The sequence below is a fragment of the Salvelinus alpinus genome, chromosome 17, assembly GCF_045679555.1.
Source record: "Salvelinus alpinus chromosome 17, SLU_Salpinus.1, whole genome shotgun sequence".
NCBI lineage: Eukaryota > Metazoa > Chordata > Actinopteri > Salmoniformes > Salmonidae > Salvelinus > Salvelinus alpinus.
The window spans coordinates 38,342,059-38,367,058 of record NC_092102.1 but is presented as its reverse complement, the minus strand read 5'-3'; the positions used below and the strand labels follow the sequence as shown (position 1 = coordinate 38,367,058).

The window sequence follows — 25,000 nt, the reverse complement described above, 5'->3', positions numbered from 1 at the left end:
GGGGTCTTAGAGCAAAACAGAGAACACCATTGTGTTTGTGACAGTCTCACATTTCGATAGAGTGGTCAATAGTTTTGTAGGTCAAACCATTCGGACTCTACAGACGTTTTCGTGAGAAGACCCATTTTCTGGGGTGTCTCATGGTCTGACAAACACCTATCTAGCTCTTCCACCTTTCACCGCAGATGCGGATGTATGACATCAGAGGATGCGGTGGATGGAGACACATCCAATGCAAAAAAAGAGGAAGATATCTCTAGCTTAAAAGTACTGATTTCAATTGGGATTTATTTATTATGTTACTTAGATTGACGCACCGGTGCGTGAACCGACTCTATGCATATACTGTATATTGTGATGAAGCCTTGATGGGAGAACCAGTACTTTGTCCTGTGTTGTTTGTCTTCACCCAGGAGATTATCTTCTACAGGCACTCACATTCCTTGAAGTCTTTAAAACTTAGATCTCTGTGCTGTACAACAAAAACCACTAACGCTCCATAGCTGGCATCTTACATCTGAAAACCCACACCCTCAATTAGCACACTGAGTTGACAGATTACATTTAAACAGACACTTTCTCCACTTTCTTTCTCTTCTTTCTTTCTCTTCTTTCTTTGGCCATTGTAGTGCAGTGTATCCTGTTGTTTTTCATCCAACAGAGATGATGGCCATGTAACGGTCGTCGTCGTCTGATGAGGAAAAATCGGACCAAAGCGCAGCGTGGTAAGTGTTCATGATTTTATTAAACTGAACACTAGAACAAAATAACAAAGTGAATAAATGAAACCGAAACAGTCCTGTCAGGTGCAGAACACTAAACAGAAAAGAACTACCCACAAAACATAGGTTGGAAAATGCTACCTAAGTATGGTTCCCAAACAGAGACAACGATAGACAGCTGTCCCTGATTGAGAACCATACCCGGCCAAAACAAAGAAATACAACACATAGAAAAATGAACATAGAATGCCCACCCAAATCACACCCTGACCAAAACCAAAATAGAGACATAAAAAACTCTCTAAGGTCAGGGCGTGACAGGCCAGTAGCGTTCTAGTCATGCAGAGACAGAGATAGTGGTTTTCTGGTGCACATGGTGTTTGGCATATATTAATATATGCCAATATTAAATGGCATATATTGTTATTATTATATTATTGTTGTTGGTATTATTATTATATTTAGATAAGTAGTTGAAATGCAGGTCCCCCAATGTCAATGCAGCTGCAGAAGTCAAGCTGAGGGCTTCAGGTCTTACTTTGACATCCGGCGTTCTCAACTCATGTTTTTCTCTCCTCTCATCCCGATTCTTTCGTTCAGGAGACACGGATCCAGTTGATGAACAACTAGGTCCAGACATCCTCTGTGATCAGACAAATCTATTTACTGTAACAACACAATGCCTGGAATGAATTATCTTTGTCCAATTCATTTGATTATTCTTGAATCTAACCAAATGTCCCATAGGGTGGCGCACAATTGGCCCAGCGTCGTCCGGGTTAAGGTACGGGAGGGGTAGGCCATCATTGTAAAATAAGAATTTGTTCTTTAACTGACTTGTCTCGTTAAATCTAGATTTTTTTTAAATGAACTCCCAATAGCATAGGCTATTTAACTGTTTTATCTATTGCTATCTTGGTAATTGCAGCCATTGAGGAAGATTACACAGGAAAGGAATATGGGGGTTGAATAAAATACTGTTGTGTAATATTATGGTCTAGCCTACTCTAGGCTTTACCCCAATGGATACATCTTTTCTCTTCTATTTGAATGGACGTTTCATTTTTACAGAATGTATTATTATATTTAAGGCTTCATCTTGTAGCATAAACCATCTCATTGCCTAGAGTGGGCGGGTGCGCAATGTCAGCGCACTCGCGCGTGTTCAATGGTGACCTTTTGTTTCTCGGCGCAGTCATGTACAAAAAAGGTGAGGAGTTAAGAACAACGGAGTCGGTTGGCAGCGGACTACCGAAAACAAACGGTCGGATGAGACGGTGTGCTCTGACTATCTGTCCGTGTAGTCTTCACCGGTCCTCACACACAGCTACACACGCACAAACACGCGCAGTACAAACAAACACTGCCAAATCGTGCGGTCTCACGCGCATACTCTCTGCTAGCCAGACAGATACAGAAGCAATGGGAGACAATTACTGAGGCAACCACGGAGAGATACACACTGAAACCGACTATGGCTGTGGACGGTAAGAGCGCTGTTTCATTCATGAAACTACTCATTTAAATCATTGGTCTACCTTTTCTAAAACAGAGATAAGGATATGTGTAATTGGCTGTGTATATTTGTATTAAGCGTTAGGTTAAATCAATAGGGGCTTCTTTTTTTCACAGATCGGTTGTGGGGGGTATATTTTCAACATCAATAACAGCATGTTTGCTCAGCTTATTAGGGTGGATGCATTACGATGTCAATAAACTGGGGGACTTGTGAGATATCCTCAGTTCTTTGTCAATTTTGCGTAAAGGTCAAAATCCATATAGGAGAAATAACGTAGTACATTGTCTTTCACAGTTCCCCTCAGAGCAATGTTCTGATTTCTCATGTTAACATTTCTAGGAAGTTTGACCTGGTATATCAGTAGTTGGTCACTGTATGTCCGCTTGGTGAGGTTTGTGTCAGTACTCTCAGTCCATTAAGTTCTCTTTCATAAGGAGCTTGACTGTGTCCTATTGGGTTTTAATGGGTGAACTTCATATCGCTGTCATGGTGTTCCGGAATAGCATATCCAGAATCGTATTTAGGAGATGTGGCATTTCTCTATTGAGCACATTGTTAATGGTTTGAGTAATTGATTCGTTAGCCCACAGCCCACTCAAGATACTCCATGTCCGTCCATCCGTCTTCGTGAGAAGCGCATGACCCTTGTCCATAGGGCGGGTTTCATTGTGGTTCTGAAAGGAAAGCAGAGGGGATTTCGCAGCGGTTGAACTGTTCACAGTGGTCCTCAAACGGGATGGATGCGTAGTGGATAAATGAATTTGTTCCATTCCTAAAGTTTTGGATAATAATTTGGCAGCATATTTTCTGCTTCATTTTACAGCCAATGGTAGCATATAGCCTATCCTAATACATAATTACTTGATTATAACTTTAGGTTTCTTTGGGATTCATTGAAATAGGTAGCATATCTAGCGTTCTTCATTTGGTTTGATTTAATTCTAGCCGACATTAGACATTGAGATTGTGATTTTTCTCTCTTCACTCTACTGTCTGTAGGACAGTATCATACTAGCCACTAGCTAAATGAGTAATTAGAGGAATAATCAGTTAGTCAGTGATCCTTCTTCCCTTCAGGCCAGTGCAGTGTCAGGTCAGTCTCTCCCTTTCTCTGCTGGAGCAGGTTAGCACCTCATTAACATGGCTGCAGGTAGAGGTAGGCTGCAGCACAGAGACATATTGTCCTATCTATAATTAATCTGAAGTTTACTTAAGCATCATTAGTTTTGCACTGCTGACCCTGCACGATGGCATTACTGTGTGTGTGTGTGTGTGTGTTTGTGTGTGTGCTACTGTATCTTTAATGAGTTTGGGTAGTCTTGGTATATGAAGGCTTTGCCAAACCAGGGGTTGGCAACTCTAGTCCTGCAGACTCAGGATCCACAGTGTCTCTTGGTTGTCTCTGGGTGTCACTTCATTGATCCGTGTCACTGATTAGCTCACAGAAGGCTCACCTAGTTACCATGTCTGAATTAGAATTAAACACTGTTGTCTTCCTTTTGTGTATTTATTTGACATCCGCCCTGAGAGATGGTTGAATCTCCAAAGACATCTGGCCGTATCGTCACGTCTCAAAGGAGAATTGAAGTTATCAGGTTGGTGAGATGTCTGGTTGAATCTCCAAAGACATCTGATTGTATTGTCACGTCTCGTAGGCGCAACATTACAAATGCGGACAAATCTTTACAGAATTTTCTTAATTGAACATTTCTCCCAACTGATTGTCCCTGTGTGAAAAGCAGCACACGGTGTGTATAAAGAAGGCCCTTATCAGAGAGAGAGCAGCACGGCTGGGCTTAGAACCCTCTTCTCCCCTATTTCACACCACAAACAGGCATGGGTAAGCCCAGCAGGCAAGAGAGTGTGTGTGTTTTCACACACGCACGCATGCACACACACACACACGCACGCACGCACGCACGCACGCACGCACGCACGCACGCACTCCTCTCAACCTCTTCTCTCCATATCTGTGTCTGTGGATGTGTGGACTGAAAGATACACTCCTGGAGAGGTTGTGTCCAGGGTTGTGGTCAATTCCATTTCGATTCAGTCAAAAGAGGAGATTCATTTGACAGTTATTACAACTGACGCTGGTTTTACAACTGTAATCTTTTACAGTTCTCTGACCGGAGCTGGTAGTTTTGATCTAGAGTCAGTGGCCATTCAGTAGTTAGCTATTATAATAACCAACCCATGTATTGTTGGCCTCTGACTGAAAGTGTCTGTTTATCTCATAGGTTATGAAACCTGTAGATAGTTATAGCACTGATGTCATCCACATATTCCTTTGGAAATTCCCGATGACGCATGAAGCTGGAAGTATTTGATTTTGAAGCACGCCGTATTGCTGAATGGGGCTGAATGGCACAAAAAAAACGCTAAGGATCATGGTGAAATTGGCCGTAACTAGCAAAGGAACTAGCAAAGGATGTCATTGTTTTCATCCTGCCTGAAAGCGTCAACCCAACGCTGCTACATGACGTCGGCGTCAATACTAGAAACCCCATAGACATTGGTCAGCCCCTTTATCTCCACTTGACAGGCGTGCTCTCATCTGGCACACCACAACCCTTTAGGTGCACGTGCAAAGAGCGTCTCCTCATAGTCTGTCGGGCCATGATTAGTCTGTGTCAGCACATGGTCCTGTGTGACGATGTAGTAGTTAGAACGGACCACTATTTCATTAAATATCCAGATTTTTTTGCGAACTTTAGTTCGACCCTGGGGATCAAACTTGATCGTAATAAACACATTTTGGAGCACAAAACGTCCAGAAAAAAATAAATACATTTGGCTGTTCTGGCTATCGTAATTTACATAGGTTTTCTAGGGCAGACCAGGGCTTTTGGCACCGCTAGGTTTCTACGCAGTAGCCAACCCTCAGAGCTCATGACTTCACACTCCAGAACGGACACAGGGGGCCTGGTTTATCTATTCAAACAGCCTCCCAGACATAGGGTTCTATTTTCAGCTGGCGTAAGGCGGTGCTAGTGTCAAACGCACATTATTTGCATTTTCATCATGTAAAAACTGGCGCACTGGCATTTTCCAGCCCAGGTAAAAAAAAATTGGTGTGTTTTGATTCATTGTCCTGTTGAAAAACAAATGATACTCCCACTAAGCGCAAACCAGATGGGATGGCGTATCGCTGCAGAATGCTGTGGTAGGAAAGATTTCCACCGGTCTGATGTCCATTGCTCGTGTTTCTTGGCCCAAGGAAGTCTCTTCTTATTATTGGTGTCCTTTAGTAGAGACAGAGGACAGAGAGAGAGAGAGAGAGAGAGAGGTCATGACCAGATTTTTCAGCATGTTTTTAAAAAAATATATAGATTTAGAGTTATATAAACTTGTATTTTTTGGCAGGGACACATACAGGATGCTACCCTCTACAACATAACCTTCACTCCAAATCAAAACTCCAAACCTACAACCTGATTTTGGACTATTATTCCCAAGCTATACAGCAAATGCTCTGGCAAACAAACAGAAACCTGAAAACACCATCCAACCTGAAACTGAGTGAGTAATGTCTAGTCTGAAGCTATCTTTAATTTTCAAAAGGCAAGAAAATACATGACACTAATATATTTACTTCATAAGGACTGAATGCTAAATTAAAGCACACAGCTGCATGTGAGCTCACATTTTTCAACATGTTTTGAACAATAAGATCGTTTTGGAGTTAGATAAACTTAGATTTTTCAGGAGGGATATATACAGGATGCTACCCTCCACAGCATAACCTTCACTTCAGATCAAACTCCAAACCTACAACCTAATTTTGGACAGACCAGAAACAACTTCAATTAGCACTGAGGCGCGAAGTGAAAAGTGTCAAAGCCTTTGAGCCCAACACATGGCAGGAGTCTCACAGGCTACCCCTCCCAAATCCAGAGGCATTTTATACAAGAAATCTGCCTCCAGAAATAAAGCACTGCTGCTTGGATTCCACCTGGCGATCTGATCACCATCTGCCCTGGCTTGTCTCCCCCTGTCTGGTACAGGTACACCCACCACACTCCCACCTCTCTCTCCCAAGCTTTCGCTCACCTCCAGCCCACAGGCACTGTTGAGGCGAGTGACTCTGAACTTACAATGGCTAGCCCCAAGTCGTTATTTTGTATTTCTTGTGCATTTTGCTATTTTTTTATTTGCCTCATGACTCCTGCATGCTTTGTTAACTATGAACTTTGTTGTTTACCCTACTGTGGGACATACTATGTTTGTTCCCACACTCGGGACTCTGACTCTCCTATTGGTTACACAGACTTTTGTCCCCCCATCCTATTCTAACCACCTCTCGCCGGCTTTGTATTCATGTTAACCTCACCAAGCAGACATACAGTGAATGTACACCCTGGCCCATCTACTGTTGCTAGCCCCAATTCCGACTTGTGTTCTGATATCTGCTTCACTGATTTCTGCTCTTGTAAAAGCCTGGGTTTTCTGCACATTAACACTAGAAGCTTATTACCTAAAATGGATCAATTGAAAGTGTGGGTTCACAGCTCCAATCCAGATGTGTTGGTCATCACTGAGACTTGGTTAAGAAAGAGTGTTTTAAATACTGATGTTAACCTTTCTGGCTATAACCAAAGGTGAGGGAGTGGCCATCTTTACCAAGGATCACCTTCAGTGCTCGGTTGTCTCTACCAAGTCTGTCCCCAAACAATTTGATTTGCTGGTTTTAAGCATTAAACTTTCAAATAGCTCTTCGTTGACTGTTGCGGGGTGTTATCGTCCTCCATCAGCACCGGCCTGTACCACCTGACCAATTCCTAAAGCAATGGGACTTCCTAAATATTTTTCAGAATATTACCAGTCCAGATTTTTACCAATCAAGGTATGACTCCAAACACACAGAAAAGGCTACTCTCCTCAATGTTATCCTCACAAATAATCCTGATAGGTACCAATCTGGGGTTTTCTGTAATGACCTTAGTGATCAGTGTTTGACAGCCTGTGTTCGTAATGGCTGCTCAGTGAAACATCCTGTTCTGATTTGTCATAGACGCTTGCTAAAAAACTTGAATGAGCAAGCCTGCCTTCCTTCTCTGTAAATTGGTATAGAATCAGCTTGATTCCCTCTGTCGAAGAATCTTGGACCTTCTTTTTTGATATTTTCAGTGATACGCCCCCATAAAGAAAATGAGAATTTAAAACAGGTTCAGCCCCTGGTTCGACCATGATCTTGCGGAGTTACTCCACCTCAAGAATTGCATTTGGCGAAAGGCACTCAGGCTATCTGGAGGCCAAAGTTAGTTACACGAAGGAGCAGTTTTCTCTCTGTGGGTCTAACCCCAAGAAGTTCTGGAAAATGGTTAAAGACCTGGAGAATAAACCCTCCTCCTCACAGCTGCACATGTCTCTTAAAGTTGATGATGTGGTTGTTACTGACATGAAGCACATGGCTGAGCTCTTTAATCACCACTTCATTAGACAAGATTCCTATTTGACTCAGTCATGCCTCCTTGCCCGTCCAACAGTTCCTCATCTCCCACCCCTTCTAATACAACTAGCCCCGATGCTCCTCCCTCTTTTTCCCCTGCCACTCTGCAAAGTTTCTCCCTGCAGGCAGTCACTGAGTCCGAGGTGCTAAAGGAACTCCTTAAACTTGACCCCCCATCCTTTCTTCTTTAAGGTTGCTGCCCCTTCTTTAAGGTTGCTGCCCCTTCTTTAAGGTTGCTGCCCCTTCTTTAAGGTTGCTGCCCCTTCTTTAAGGTTGCTGCCCCTTCTTTAAGGTTGCTGCCCCTTCTTTAAGGTTGCTGCCCCTTCTTTAAGGTTGCTGCCCCTTCTTTAAGGTTGCTGCCCCTTCTTTAAGGTTGCTGCCCCTTCTTTAACCTCTTGGCACACGGATCCCTTTTACAGGATCATTTTCGTAAACAACCGTTGAATTGCAGAGCGCCAAATAAAATAAAAATACAAAAAATATTTATTTTCATGAAATCACAAGTGAAATATACCAAAACACAGCTTAGCTTGTTGTTAATCCACCTATTGTGTCAGATTTTGAAAATATGCTTTACAGCTCAAGCAATCCAAGCATTTGTGAGTTTATCAATCACTAGACAAAACAGTAAGAACACAAATTAAGAGCGCAAATTAGCAAATTAGCTTGGTCACGAAAGTCAGAAAAGCAATAAAATTAATCGCTTACCATTGATGATCTTCGGATGTTTGCACTCATGACTCCCAGTTACACAATAAATGTTATTTTTGTTCGATAAAGATGATTTTTATAACCAAAAACCTCCATTTGGTTTGCGCGTTATGTTCAGAAAACCCCAGGCTCGTGCCGGTCCTGAAAGGCAGACGAAAATTCCAAAAAGTATCCGTAATGTTCGTAGAAACATGTCAAACGTTTTTTATAATCAATCCTCAGGTTGTTTTTAACATACATAATCGATAATATTTCAACCGGACGGTAAACTATTCAATACTACAGAGAAAGAAAATGTCGAGCTACAACTCTCGTGCGCATGAACTAATCAAAGGACACCTGACGCGTTTTGATAAATCTCGCTCATTTTTCAAAATAAAAGCTTGAAACTATGTCTAAAGCCTGATCACATCCTGAGGAAGAATCTGGTTGATACCCCTTTAAATGGAGGATGGGCAAGCAATGGAACAGGGATTTTTCCAAATAAAAGGCACTTCCGGGTTGGATTTCCTCAGGTTTTCGCCTGCAAAATCAGTTCTGTTATACTCACAGACAATATTTTGACAGTTTTGGAAACTTTAGAGTGTTTTCTATCCTAATCGGTCAATTATATGCATATTCTAGCATCATAAAAATACTGCCCCCTAGCTTAAAGAGGTTAAGGTTGCTGCCCCTTCTTTAAGGTTGCTGCCCCTTTCCGTTGGACTCGTTAAAGGAAAACGCTTCTTCCAGTTCGAGGTGAGTAATCGCTGTTCTGATGTCCAGAAGTTATTTTCGGTCATAAGAGACGGTAGCAGCAACATTATGTACCAATTAAGTTAAAAAATAAGTTACAAACAACGCAAAAAAACGAACAAAATAGCACAGTTGGTTAGGAGCATGTAAAATGTCAGCCATCCTCTTCGGCGCCATCTTATATCACTTTATCACTTATAATCCTAACTGTTATAGGCCTATTTCTATTTTGCCCTGTTTATCAAATGTGTTGGAAAAACTTGTCAATAATCAACTGACTGGCTTTCTTGATGTCTATAGTATTCACTCTGGTATGCAATCTGGTTTCCGCTCAGGTTATGGATGTGTCACTGCAACCTTTAAGGTCTTCACTGATGTCCCCATTGCCCTTGATTCTAAGCAATGTTGTGCTGCTATTTTTATGACTTGGCCAAAGCTTTTGATACGGTAGACCATTCCATTCTTGTGGGCCGGATAAGGAGTATTGGTGTCTCTGAGGGGTCTTTCGCCTGGTTTGCTAACTACCTCTCTCAAAGAGTGCAGTGTATAAAGTCAGAACCTCTGCTGTCTCAGCCACTGCATGTCACCAAGGGTGTACCCCAAGGCTCGATCCTAGGCCCCACGCTTTTCTCAATTTACATCAACAATATAGCTCACCTCCAAAACAAAGGTCATGTGGTTTGGTAAGAAGAATGCCCTCTTCCCACGTGTGTGATTACTACCTCTGAGGGTTTGGAGCTTGAGGTAATCACCTCAAACAAGTACTTGGGAGTATGGCTAGACGGTACACTGACCTTCTCTCAGTACATACCAAAGCTGCAGGCTAAGGTTACATCTAGACTTGGTTCCCTCTATTGTAATCGCTCTTCTTTCACCCCAGCTGCCAAACTAACCCTGATTCAGATGACCATCCTACCCATGCTAGATTATGGAGTTGTAATTTATAGATCAGCAGGTGAGGGTGCTCTCGAGAGCCTAGATGTTCTTTACCATTCGGCCATCAGATTTGTCACCAATGCTCCTTATAGGACACATCACTGCACTCCATACTCTTCTGTATACTGGTCATCTCTGTATACCTGTTGCAAGACCCACTGGTTGTTGCTTATTTATAAAACCCTCTTAGGCCTCACTCCCCCCTATCTGAGATATCTACTGCAGCCCTCATCCTCCACATACAACACCTGTTCTGCCAGTCACATTCTGTTAAAGGTCCCCAAAGCACACACATCCCTGGGTCACTTGTCTTTTCAGTTTGCTGCAGCTAGTGACTGGAACGAGCTGCAACAAACAGTCAAACTGGACAGTTTTATCTCAATCTCTTCATTCAAAGACTCAATCATGGACACTCTTACTGACAGTTGTGGCTGCTTTGCGTGATGTATTGTTGTCTCTACCTTCTTGACCTTTGTGCTGTTGTCTGTGCCCAATCATGTTTGTACCCTGTTTTGTGCTGCTACCATTTTGTTCTGCTGCCGTGTTGTGTTGCTACCATGTTGTTGTCATGGTGTGTTGCTAACATGCTGTGTTGTCATGTGCTTCTGCCATGCTATGTTGTTGTCTTAGGTCTCTCTTTATGTAGTGTTGTCTCTCTTGTCGTGATGTGTGATTTGTCCTATATTTTTATTACATTTATTTTTAATCCCAGCCCCCGTCCCTGCAGGAGGCCTTTTACCTTTTGGTAGGCCATCATTGTAAATAAGAATTTGTTCTTAACTGACTTTCCTAGTAAAATAAAGGTTCAAGAAATAAAATAAAAAATAACCTGTTTTATATCATCTCGGTTGCTACTCAGATGGGCGGGTGGGAATATTTTAAGGTGTGGCCTTAAAAACATGATCCAAAGTGCTAATTTCAGGCTGCGCTGATAGTGATATTTAAGATCAACCAAAAACTGGTTTTAGTGGAAACACAGTTGGTAATGTCATGCATTTTGACGGCAGCAACGCAGCCTATCCAGCCGTGACGCACACTGCCCATATGACATGGAACAAGAATAGTCTAATGTGCTTTTGGTGCCTGTTTACTTTAGAAACATTTTTAAAAAACTAATGTTTTTCCTATTTCATTTTATTTGATTAAAAACCAAGCATAGCCTCCCCTCCTCTCAATTAAGGCATTTTTTTGTCTGCCCAATGCAATCGCGAAGTAGTCAAGTCTGTCGATAACGGGTTTGGCTCCTGAGACTACTTAATCACCAAAGCTTTATTAAAATATAAAGTTTGAGAGGAGTAAAACAGTGAGCTGACGTTCCCTTTTTGCCTGTGCGTTGTAGGCAAGCCCACATGACTTAATGGATGGCCTTACATACATGGCTAGTCTGCGTTGTTTTAATATTAAATGCCCACCGGAAGAAATGATGGTGCTTGTAAGTGTCATAGCCTATTTAAAACAAGTTGTTTTTTGTTTTTGTTTTGTTTAGAATTTGAATTTAATTATTCATTCTCTTTTTAGGACTTATCAATAATAAATGTAATCTTGCTCATTGATAATGTTTGGCATGTACTTGTTCAGCCATAATGTAATTTACAGTAGGCCTCTATATCAGTGTGAATGCTATTGAAGACATGCAATTACTTAGAACAATGTAGACTGCAGATAGGTTCCAGTTAACCTATTTATCAAAGATGGGATAGGTCTACATTTTGTTATTTTGTTTCTGTAAGCAATTTAACTAACTAAAACGGACTAACATTGGAATTGGAGTTGACTCCAAGGCAACACAACAGACAGTAAATACACAACCTAAAGCAACTACATATTTGGCCATGGAGCATGTTCTGATGGAGCACACCCACAACTTGTTTATTCATCAAAACGCAGCTCTTTCGTGCCAACGCCAGCAAGTGCGTCAATAATTGTGGTAGTGAAAATAGTCAAATATTTCTGACACACCCCTGAACCTATAGCGCTCCCGCCTGCACTTAGATTTACCATTGTGTTGGTTTTGTTAAAATAGAGCTACGGTACTGTCTGTGTGAGACACTGTATGTTGTTCGGTATCCAGAATGGAGCTAAAGGCGTGACCCTTTCCTCAAGGCTTCTCATGTCTTTAACACACTCTCCACAGGGCAGATCATATCACACAGTCATCTGCCCACTCAACCATGTAACCCACACTAATCCTGTCATCCACAGAACAGGGGTGTGTGTGTGTATATATGTGTGTGTGAGGGAGGGTACAGTTGAAGTCGGAAGTTTACATACACCTTAGCCAAATACATTTAAACTCACATTTTCACAATTCCTGACATTTAATCAGAGTAAAAATTCCCTGTCTTTGGTCAGTTAGGATCACCACTTTATTTTAAGAATGTGAAATGTCAGAATAATAGTAGAGAGAATTATTTCTTTCAGCTTTTATTTCTTTCATCACATTCCCAGTGGGTCAGAAGTTTACATACACTCAATTAGTATTTGGTAGCATTGCCTTGAAATTGTTTAACTTGGGTCAAACGTTTCGGGTAGCCTTCCACAAGCTTCCCACAATAAGTTGTGTGAATTTTGGCCCATTCCTCCTGACAGAGCTGGTGTAACTGAGTCAGGTTTGTAGGCCTCCTTGCTCGCACACGCAACTTTGGAAGTATGCTGGGGTCATTGTCCATTTGGAAGACATTTGCAACCAAGCTTTGACTTCCTGACTGATGTCTTGAGATGTTGCTTCAATATATCCACATTATTTTCACTCCCTCATGATGCCATCTATTTTGTGAACTGCACCAGTCCCTCCTGCAGCAAAGCACCCCACAACATGATGCTGCCACTCCCGTGCTTCACGGTTGGGATGGTGTTTTTCGGCTTGCAAGCCTCCCCCTTTTTCTTCCAAACATAACGATGGTCATTATGGCCAAACAGTTCTACTTTTGTTTCATCAGACCAGAGCATATTTCTCCAAAAAGTATGATCTTTGTCCCCATGTGCAGTTGCAAACCGTAGTCTGGCTTTTTTATGGCGGTTTTGGAGCAGTGGCTTCTTCCTTGCTGAGCGGCCTTTCAGGTTATGTCGATATAGGACTCGTTTTACTGTGGATATAGATAATGTTGTACCTGTTTCCTCCAGCATCTTCACAGGGTCCTTTGCTGTTGTTCTGGGATTGATTTGCGCTTTTCACACCAAATATGTTAATCTCTAGGAGACAGAACGCGTCTCCTTCCTGAGCGGTATGACGGCTGCGTGGTCCCATGGTGTTTATACTTGCGTACTATTGTTTGTACAGATGAACGTGGTACCTTCAAGTGTTTGGATGAACCAGGTCTACAATTTGTTTTCTGAGGTCTTGGCTGATTTCTTTTGATTTTCCCATGATGTCCAGCAAAGAGGCAATGAGTTTGAAGGTAGGCCTTGAAATACATCCACAGATACACCTCCAATTGACTCAAAAGGATGTCAATTAGACTATCAGAAGCTTCTAAAGCCATGATATAATTTCCTGGAATTTTCCAAGCTGTTTAAAGGCACAGTCAACTTAGTGAATGTAAACTTCTGACCCACTGGAATTGTGATACAGTGAATTATAAGTGAAATAATCTGTCTGTAAACAATTGTTGGAAAAATTACTTGTTTCATGCACAAAGTAGATGTCCTAACCGACTTGCCAAAACTATAGTTTGTTTTAAGAAGAAATTTGTGGAGTGATTGAAAAACGAGTTTTAATGACTCCAACCTAAGTGTATGTAAACCTCCGACTTCAACTGTATTGTGTGTGTGTGTTTGGCAGAGCCAAAGGGTTCAAAGGGTGAGCTAGTGTTAGTTTTGCTAAGACAAACACTTTCTTTGTTGTTTTCTCCCTTTGGTTGACGTTGCCAGCAGGAGGCTGGCCATTTGGTGGCTTTAGAGGGTGATACAGGAGACTGCAAGGGTGTGTGTGTGTGTGTGTGTGTGTGTGTGTGTGTGTGTGTGTGTGTGTGTGTGTGTGTGTGTGTGTGTGTGTGTGTGTGTGTGTGTGTGTGTGTGTGTGTGTGTGTGTGTGTGTGTGTGTGTGTGTGTGTGTGTGTGTGTGTGTGTTGCTGTCTCCTGTCTGTATATGTATGGATGTGTTAAATGTCTTTAGTGTTAGTGACCAAATGCCACAGTTTCTGTCACAGATGTCACAGATTCCCTCTCCATCTCTCTGGCATCAGCCCTCTGACACAGACACAGCCATTTGTGCGTGTGTTCGTGTGTGTGTGTGTGTGTGTGTGTGTGTGTGTGTGTGTGTGTGTGTGTGTTCGTGTGTGTGTCTGCATGCTTGTGTATTTTTTGACAGCATCTGTAACATTTCTTCCCCCTCTCCATCCCTCCTTTCCACTCTCTCAGCAGGGTGTCTTATCTGTGTTTAGACTGGTTATCCAGTCCGTCTGGCTCATCCTCTTACTTACAGACACACATGCAAACACACGCATACACACACACAGCCAGCCAGCCAGCCAGCCAGCCAGCCAGCTAGCCAGACAGACAGACAGACAGACAGACAGACAGACAGACAGACAGACAGACAGACAGACAGACAGACAGACAGACAGACAGACAGACAGACAGACAGACAGACAGACAGACAGACAGACAGACAGACAGACAGACAGACAGACAGACAGACAGACAGACAGACAGACAGACAGACAGACAGACAGACAGACAGACAGACAGACAGACAGACAGACAGAGTACCAGTCAAAAGTTTGGACACACCTACTCATTCAAGGGTTTTTATTTATTTTTACTATTTTCTATATTGTAGAATATTAGTGAAGACATCAAAACTATGAAATAACCCAAATGGGATCAATTAGTAACCAAAAAAGTGTTAAACAAATCAAAATTTATTTTATATTTGAGATTCTTCAAAGTAGCCACCCTTTGCCTTGATGACAGCTTTAAACACTCTTGGCCTTCTCTCAACCAGCTTCATGAGGTAGTCAGCTAGAATGCATTTCAATTACAGGTGTGCCTTGTTAAAAGTTAATTTGTAGAATTTCTTTCCTTCTTAATGCGTTTCAGCCAGTCAGTTGTGTTGTGACAAGGTAAGGTTGGTATACAGAAGATAGCCCTATTTGGTAAAATACCAAATCCATATTATGGCAAGAACAGCTCAAATAAACAAAGAGAAATGACAGTCCATCTTTACTTAAAGACATGATGTTCAGTCAAGCCGTAAAGTTTCAAGAACTTTGAACGTTTCTTTAAGTGCAGTTGCAAAACCCATCAAGCGCTGTGATGAAACTGGCTCTCATGAGGACTGCCACAGGAAATTAAGACCCTGAGTTACCTCTGCTACAGAGGATAAGTTCATTAGAGTTACCAACCTCTGATTGCTGCCCAAATAAATGCTTCACAGAGTTCAAGAAACAGACACATCTCAACATCAACTGTTCAGAGGAGACTGTGTGAATCAGGCCTTCATGGTCAAATTGCTTCCAACCGCCGTGTCTTTGTGAGACGCAGAGTAGATAAACGGATGATCTCTGCATGTGTGGTTCCCAACATGAAGCATGGAGGAGGAGGTGTGATGGTGTGGTGGTGCTTTGCTGGTGACACTGTCAGTGATTTATTTGGAATTCAAGGTGCACTTAACCAGCATGGCTACCACAGCATTCTGCAGCGATACTCCATCCCATCTGGTTTGCGCTTGGTGAGACTATCATTTGTTTTACAGAACAATCACCTAACACACCTCCAGGCTGTGTAAGGGCTATTTGACCAAGAAGGAGAGTGATGGAGTACTGTATCAGATGACCTGGCCTCCACATCATATGTGGGAACTCCTTCAAGACTGTTGGAAAATCATTCCAGGTGAAGCTGGTTGAGAGAATGCCAAGAGTGTGCAAAGCTGTCATCAAGGCAAAGGGTGGCTACTTTGAAGAATCTAAAATATATATTGATTTGTTTAACACTTTTTTGGTTACTGCATGATTCCATATTTGTTATTTCATAGTTTTTATGTCTTCACTATTATTCTACAATGTAAAAATAGTAAAATAAAACAAAATATCTTGATTGAGTGTAAATTCGCTCTTTGCTCCACACACGCACGCACGCACGCACACACACACACACACACACACACGCACACGCACACGCACACACACACACACACACACACACACACACACACACACACACACACACACACACACACACACACACACACACACACAGTCTCACCCTAAAGCTGTATTTTCTGGGCATGAGCTGGTGGATGATGGCTTCTCATATGGCAATGAAATGACTGGAGGGAGGGAGGGAGTGAGAGAGAGAGGGGGGGGGGACAGGGAGAACAGCTGGGGCAGTATCTGGTTCCAGACTAGAGAGAGAGAGAGAGGTGGGGACAGGGAGAACAGCTGTGGCAGTATCTGATTCCAGACTAGAGGAAGAGCAAAGATCGAGAAAGAGAGGGAGAGAGAGAGATAGGGACAGGAACAGTGAGAACGGCTGGGACAGTATCTGGTTCCAGATTAGATGGAGGAAGAAAGCAAGAGAGAGAGTGGGACGGGGACAGGGAGAACAGCTGGGGCAGTTTCTGGTTCCAGACTAAAGAGAGAGAGGGAGCGGGATGAAGAGAGAGAATACTTTATATATATATATACCCCTACAAAGTCCCGCTGCCCCCCATATAGTTTTAGCCGAGCCTGCACCAGCCCCAGCAACACAGCTCTGGGGTCCCTACATCCCGCCCCCCTCGTTTCGTGTTTCCTCGTCTTACATATTTAAATTTTTGCCTGCCCCACCATGTAGTTTACCAGGCAATCCCGACACCTATTGGCTACAGTATCCCGAGGCCTTCCAACATGTAGGTTAATAGTCAACCCCAACCTTAGGCCTGTGCACCACTCTCCTAGGACAGAAAACACTCCTACCAACCTGGCACAAGAAAAAGACAAATGCTGCACTGTTTCCTCCTCCCCTCAGAAATGACACCCCCTCCCCACTGATGGATCAACAGGCGACACATATCTATTGGTCGCGATAGCCCCATGAATAATCCTCCATGGAGACCAGCAATACGCTTCTCTATGGGAGGCTTATACAGGGAGCGCCAACATCCTCTCAGAGAAGAGCCCGGTCCCAAACTCCCCGGCCACCCCGTTGCCCTCTGCCCACGCAGCTGGTCCTTCTGAGCCACCTTCACAGCCACTGCATACAGAGTCTTTTTATTGACTGTGGAAAAGGCCCCAGCTCAGGAGTCTTGAACAATAATATAATTCCCTCACCTTCCTGGTATTCCCCTGCAGCAATGGTGAAAGTATGTCAGTGTCATTCGTAGTTTGACTGTCCAGTCTCTGCCTAGACCCCAGCAGCTCTCTGAATGAGCCCAGCGGCAACAACCTCTGCCATTTAGACAACTTAAACGCATATTTTATCCACCAGCCTCTCCCAGTTATTCTCCTGAAACTCGGAGGTCCCCAAGAACACCCCTAAGAACTTCATCCCTACTCTACCCCACTGTAGCCCCCCAGGAAGACTAGGAGATCCTACTCTACACCACTGTAGCTCCCCAGGAAGACTAGGAGATCCTACTCTACCCCACTGTAGACCCCCAGGAAGATTAGGAGATCATACTCTACCCCACTGTAGCCCCCCAGGAATACTAGGAGATCCTACTCTACCCCACTGTAGCCCCCCAGGAAGACTAGGAGAGCCTACTCTACCCCACTGTAGCCCCCCAGGAAGACTAGGAGATCCTACTCTACCCCACTGTAGCCCCCCAGGAAGACTAGGAGATCCTGCTCTGACCCACTGTAGCCCCCCAGGAAGACTAGGAGATCCTACTCTGACCCACTGTAGCCTCCCAAGAAGACTAGGAGATCCTGCTCTGACCCACTGTAGCCCCCCCAGGAAGACTAGGAGATCCTGCTCTGACCCACTGTAGCCCCCCAGGAAGACTAGGAGATCCTACTCTGACCCACTGTAGCCCCCCAGGAAGACTAGGATATCCTGCTCTGACCCACTGTAGCCCCCCAGGAAGACTAGGAGATCCTGCTCTGACCCACTGTAACCCCCCAGGAAGACTAGGAGATCCTGCTCTGACCCACTGTAGCCCCCCAGGAAGACTAGGAGATCCTGCTCTGACCCACTGTAACCCCCCAGGAAGACTAGGAGATCCTGCTCTGACCCACTGTAACCCCCCAGGAAGACTAGGAGATCCTGCTCTGACCCACTGTAGCCCCCCAGGAAGACTAGGAGATCCTGCTCTGACCCACTGTAACCCCCCAGGAAGACTAGGAGATCCTGCTCTGACCCACTGTAGCCCCCCATGAAGACTAGGAGATCCTGCTCTGACCCACTGTAACCCCCCAGGAAGACTAGGAGATCCTGCTCTGACCCACTGTAACCCCCCAGGAAGACTAGGAGATCCTGCTCTGACCCCCTGTAGCCCCCCAGGAAGACTAGGAGATCCTGCTCTGACCCATCTCCCCATAATCAGACCCTCACTCTTCTCCTAGTTCACCTTAGCTGATGCCGCCCCCTCGAACAACACTAAAGCCCTGCTAACCTCTTCTACATTTCCCTCCACTCTAACAAACACTGTTACATCATCAGCGTAAGCTGACAATGAAACCGTCTCCCCACCTACTACCCCTGAACTGACAACTCCTGCAGCCTCTCCCTCAGCCTCTCCCTCAGCCTAAAACCCCTGCAGCCTCTCCCTCAGCCTACAACTCCTTCAGCCTCTCCCTCAGCCTCTCCCTCAGCCTACAACCCCTGCAGCCTCTCCCTCAGCCTACAACTCCTTCAGCCTCTCCCTCAGCCTACAACTCCTGCAGCCTCTCCCTCAGCCTCTCCCTCAGCCTACTACCCCTGCAGCCTCTCCCTCAGCCTACAACCCCATGCAGCCTCTCACTCAGCCTACAACCCCTGCAGCCTCTCCCTCAGCCTACTACCCCTGCAGCCTCTCCCTCAGCCTACTACCCCTGCAGCCTCTCCCTCAGCCTACTACCCCTGCAGCCTCTCTCTCAGCCTACAACTCCTGCAGCCTCTCCCTCAGTCTATCCCTCAGCCTACTACCCCTGCAGCCCCTCCCTCAGCCTACAACCCCTGCAGCCTCTCCCTCAGCCTCTCCCTCAGCCTAAAACCCCTACAGCCTCTCCCTCAGCCTACAACTCCTGCAGCCTCTCCCTCAGCCTCTCCCTCAGCCTACAACCCCATGCAGCCTCTCACTCAGCCTACTACCCCTGCAGCCTCTCCCTCAGCCTACAACCCCCTCAGCCTCTCCCTCAGCCTACAATCCCCTCAGCCTCTCCCTCAGCCTACTACCCCTGCAGCTTCTCCTTCAGCCTACAACCCCATGCAGCCTCTCACTCAGCCTACTACCCCTGCAGCCTCTCCCTCAGCCTACTACCCCTGCAGCCTCTCCCTCAGCCTACTACCCCTGCAGCCTCTCTCTCAGCCTACAACCCCTGCAGCCTCTCCCTCAGCTTGCTATCCCTGCAGCCTCTCCCGCAGCCTCTCCCTCAGCCTACTACCCCTGCAGCCTCTCCCTCAGCCTACTATCCCTGCAGCCTCTCCCTCAGCCTCTCCTTCAGCCTACAACCCCTGCAGCCTGTCCCTCAGCCTACTACCCCTGCAGCCTCTCCCTCAGCCTACTACCCCTGCAGCCTCTCCATCAGCCTACACAGCAGTGATTATATGGCTAAACAGTAGAGCTGACCTGAGAGTGGACACCCCTGCCTAATCCCTCTCCTTACTGGGACTGGCCGGCTCAGCCCTCCCCCCACTTGTACCATAACAGAGGCCCAACAATGCAATAACTTGACCCATGATCTAAACTCACTACCCAGGCCAAACGCTTCCATGGTCTGAAACAGATAGGCATGACACACTCTATCAAAAGCCTTTTCTTGATCTATCGAAATGAGTCCTAGATCCTGATCATACATCCTAGTGATGTCTTTCACATCTCTCAAAAGAAACAAGTTGTCCATTATTGTATTTGTAATACAAGCAGAGCAACAATACTGGCCTCCAGTTTTTCGGCAGTAGTGACAGCACTGTCCGCTGGCAGCTGACTGGTAGTTCAGAACTCTCAAAGGACTCCCAAAAGACCTCTAAGAAGTCCTTCCCCAGTACACCCCAGAAACCGATATAAAACTCAGCTGTCAGTTCATTGACCCCCGGCGCATAGCCTGGGGAGAGCTGCTGCAGAGCCACTGTTAGTTCTCCCTCCAGTCCAGCACTCTGCTCAGACCCGAGCTTAGGCAACCTCTGTAGAATCTCCTGAGCACACTGTGGATCAGTGTTGCTGTCACCGTAGTGGTGTGCGTAGAAGTTCATAGTCATCCTCCTCATCTCTGCTGGATCCAAAGTCAGACTCTGAAGGACACCGCAGATGGAACATCTGCTTCTGCTGCGCCGACTTCCCCTCCAGGTGGAAGAAGAACACACTCAGAGCATCCACCTCTGTCAGGGTAGTCATCCGTGCTCTAATAAGCACACAATTTACCTGATCCTGGAGAAAAGACCCTCACTGCATCTGCTTAGCCCTCAACTCTCTAGCCCTAAATCCTGCTGCCCAATAAGGCTATCCTCAATGCCTCTAATATACTACTCCAACTTCTGAATAGTAGACCTTATCTTAGCTGTCCCATGGGCAGAGTACTGCTGGCAAAACAACCTTACTTGTGTTATCCCCACATCCCACCATTATTTTAGGTTCTCAAACTCAGCTTTCCTCGCTTTCCAACTCTCCTAAAAGACATCAAACCCCTCACAAAATGAGGCATCATGCAATAATTTAGAAATAAAGTGCCAGTAAGACCTCGGATGAGGTACAACTGCCAAGCTACACTCAACTGTTAGCACATGGTCGGAAAAACCACTAGGCCAGATCCGGGAGCCCAGAACCCTGTTACAGATCCCCTTACTGACATAGATCCTGATAAACCACTAGGAGCCCAGATCCAGTAGCCCAGAACCCTGTTACAGATCCCCTTACTGACATAGATCCTGATAAACCACTAGAAGCCCAGAACCCTGTTACAGATCCCCTTACTGACATAGATCCTGATAAACCACTAGAAGCCCAGAACCCTGTTACAGATCCCCTTACTGACATGGATCCTGATAAACCACTAGAAGCCCAGAACCCTGTTACAGATCCCCTTACTGACATGGATCCTGATAAACCGCTAGGAGCCCAGAACCCTGTTACATATGCCCTTACTGACGTAGATCCTGATAAACCGCTAGGAGCCCAGAACCCTGTTACAGATCCCCTTACTGACATGGATCCTGATAAACCACTAGAAGCCCAGAACCCTGTTACAGATCCCCTTACTGACATGGATCCTGATAAACCACTAGAAGCCCAGAACCCTGTTACATATGCCCTTACTGACATGGATCCTGATAAACCGCTAGGAGCCCAGAACTATGTTACAGATCCCCTTACTGACATGGATCCTGATAAACCACTAGGAGCCCAGAACTATGTTACAGATCCCCTTACTGACATGGATCCTATTTAGCCTTGCTACACTAATCCTCCCCTCCACTACCTTTTCCCGTGTATAGGTCCTCCCTCCTTGATGTCTGTCCCTCCACACATCTACTAATCCATATGTAACAGTTTAACTTTAGTCCGTCCCCTCGCCCAGACCCGGGCGCGAACCAGGGACTCTCTGCACACATCAACAACTGACACCCACGAAGCATCGTTACCCATCGCTCCACAAAGGCCGCGGCCCTTGCAGAGCAAGGGGAACCACTACTTCAAGGTTTCAGAGCAAGTGACGTCACCGTCTGAAAGGCTGCTAGCGCGCACCACCGCTACCTAGCTAGCCATTTCACATCGGTTACATTCACCCCCCTTTCGACCTCCTCCTTTTCCGCAGCAACCAGTGATCCGGGTCAACAGCATCAATGTAACAGTTTAACTTTAGTCCGTCCCCTCGCCCCGACCCGGGCGCGAACCAAGGACCCTCTGCACACATCAACAACTGACACCCACGAAGCGTCGTCACCCATCGCTCCACAAAGGCCGCAGCCCTTGCAGAGCAAAGGGAACCACTACTTCAAGGTTTCAGAGCAAGTGACGTCACCGACTGAATGGCTGCTAGCGCGCACCACCGCTACCTAGCTAGCCATTTCACATCGGTTACACATACTCAAATCAAATCAAATTGTATTTGTCACATTCACGTGTTTAGCAGATGTTATTGCGGGTGTAGCGAAATGCTTGTGCTTCTAGTTCCGACAGTGCACCAATATCTAACAAGTAAAATCTAACAATTTCACAACACATACCCAATACACACAAATCTATGTAAAGGAAAGGAATGAAGAATATATAAATATATGGACGAGCAGCATAGACTAAGATACAGTAGAATAGTATAGAATACAGTATATACATATGAGATGAGTAATGCAAGATATATAAACATTATTAAAGTGACATTATCAAAGTGACTAGTGTTCCATCAATTAAAGTGGCCAATGATTTCAAGTCTCTGTATATAGGCAGCAGCCTCTCTGTACTGTTTCAACATATTTGTTTGATGAGAACAGAACTGCTACACCTGTACTTATACTAGACCCATGACTGAGGAAATACTCCCACTCCATGCCACACACTACCTCATTACCACTATCACTGTGGGTCTCCCGTAAGAACACAGGTCTACTAAACTCATACACTATAGTCCTCCTACTTCTGTCTCTTACTAAACTCATACACTACAGTCCTCCCACTTCTGTCTCTTACTAAACTCATACACTACAGTCCTCCTACTCCTGTCTCTTACTGAACTCATACACTACAGTCCTCCCACTTCTGTCTCTTACTAAACTCATACACTACAATCCTCCTACTTCGGTCTCTTACTAAACTCATACACTACAGCCTTCCTACTTCTGTCTCTTACTAAACTCATACACTACAGTCCTCCTATTCCTGTCTCTTCCTAAACTCATACACTACAGCCCTCCTACTTCGGTCTCTTACTAAACTCATACACTACAGTCCTCCTACTTCTGTCTCTTACTAAACTCATACACTACAGCCCTCCTACTTCGGTCTCTTACTAAACTCATACACTACAGTCCTCCTACTTCTGTCTCTTACTAAACTCATACACTACAGTCCTCCTACTTCTGTCTCTTACTAAACTCATTCACTACAGTCCTCCTACTTCTGTCTCTTACTAAACTCATTCACTACAGTCCTCCTACTTCTGTCTCTTACTAAACTCATACACTACAGTCCTCCCACTTCTGTCTCTTACTAAACTCATACACTACAATCCTCCTACTTCTGTCTCTTACTAAATTCATACACTACAGCCTTCCTACTTCTGTCTCTTACTAAACTCATACACTACAGTCCTCCTATTCCTGTCTCTTCCTAAACTCATACACTACAGCCCTCCTACTTCGGTCTCTTACTAAACTCATACACTACAGTCCTCCTACTTCTGTCTCTTACTAAACTCATACACTACAGTCCTCCTACTTCTGTCTCTTACTAAACTCATACACTACAGTCCTCCTACTTCTGTCTCTTACTAAACTCATACACTACAGCCTTCCTACTTCTGTCTCTTACTAAATTCATACACTACAGCCCTCCTACTTCTGTCTCTTACTAAACTCATACACTACAGTCCTCCTATTCCTGTCTCTTCCTAAACTCATACACTACAGCCCTCCTACTTCTGTCTCTTACTAAACCCATGCACTACAGCCCTCCTATTCCTGTCTCTTACTAAACTCATACACTACAGCCCTTCTATTCCTGTCTCTTACTAAACTCATACACTACAGTCCTCCTATTCCTGTCTCTTCCTAAACTCATACACTACAGCCCTTCTATTCCTGTCTCTTACTAAACTCATACACTACAGCCCTCCTATTCCTGTCTCTTCCCCCAGTTATGTTTAAAGAGCCCACTCTTCAAGCCTCCGTGAAAAGGTACGAAAAGGAAAGCAAGAAAAGCAACAGAGGTAACAGACAAGGGAACGAAATTACAATGATCAGACCCATCATGATAAGACCCATCACAATCAGACCCGTCACGATCAGACCCATCACGATAAGACCCATCACAATCAGACCCATCACGATCAGACCCATCACGATCAGACCCATCACAATCAGACCCATCATGATCAGACCCATCACGATCAGACCCATCACGATAAGACCCATCACGATAAGACCCATCACGATCAAACCCATCACGATAAGACCCATCACGATAAGACCCATCACGATCAGACCCATCACGATAAGACCCATCACAATCAGACCCATCACGATCAAACCCATCACGATAAGACCCATCACGATCAGACCCATCACGATAAGACCCATCACAATCAGACCCATCACGATCAGACCCATCACAATCAGACCCATCACAATCAGACCCATCACGATCAGACCCATAAATTACAATGATCAGACCCATCATGATAAGACCCATCACAATCAGACCCATCATGATCAGACCCATCACGATAAGACCCATCACAATCAGACCCATCACGATCAGACCCATCACGATCAGACCCATCACGATAAGACCCATCATGATAAGACCCATCACGATCAAACCCATCACGATAAGACCCATCACGATAAGACCCATCACGATCAGACCCATCACGATAAGACCCATCACGATCAGACCCATCACGATCAAACCCATCACGATAAGACCCATCACGATCAGACCCATCACGATCAGACCCATCACAATAAGACCCATCACGATCAGACCCATCACGATCAGACCCATCACGATTAGACCCATCACAATCAGACCCATCACGATCAGACCCATCATGATCAGACCCATCACGATCAGACCCATCACGATCAGACCCATCACGATCAGACCCATCACGATCAGACCCATCACGATCCGACCCATCACGATAAGACCCA

At 44.9% G+C, this 25,000-nt stretch overlaps 1 protein-coding gene across 2 annotated transcripts in view; it reads left to right on the top strand.

Moving 5' to 3' along the window:
- The first annotated feature begins 1,864 nt into the window (after positions 1–1,864).
- LOC139542912 (sterile alpha motif domain-containing protein 10-like) overlaps positions 1,865–25,000 on the top strand; it is a 148,479-nt gene continuing 125,343 nt past the window's right edge. The window contains exon 1 of one of the 2 annotated variants that reach the window (XM_071348891.1): positions 1,865–2,209. In XM_071348891.1, coding sequence (XP_071204992.1) covers positions 2,197–2,209 — 13 coding nt within the window. In that variant the 5' untranslated portion in view covers positions 1,865–2,196. The remainder of the gene's footprint in view (positions 2,210–25,000) is intronic. The other variant, XM_071348890.1, reaches the window with a different exon arrangement.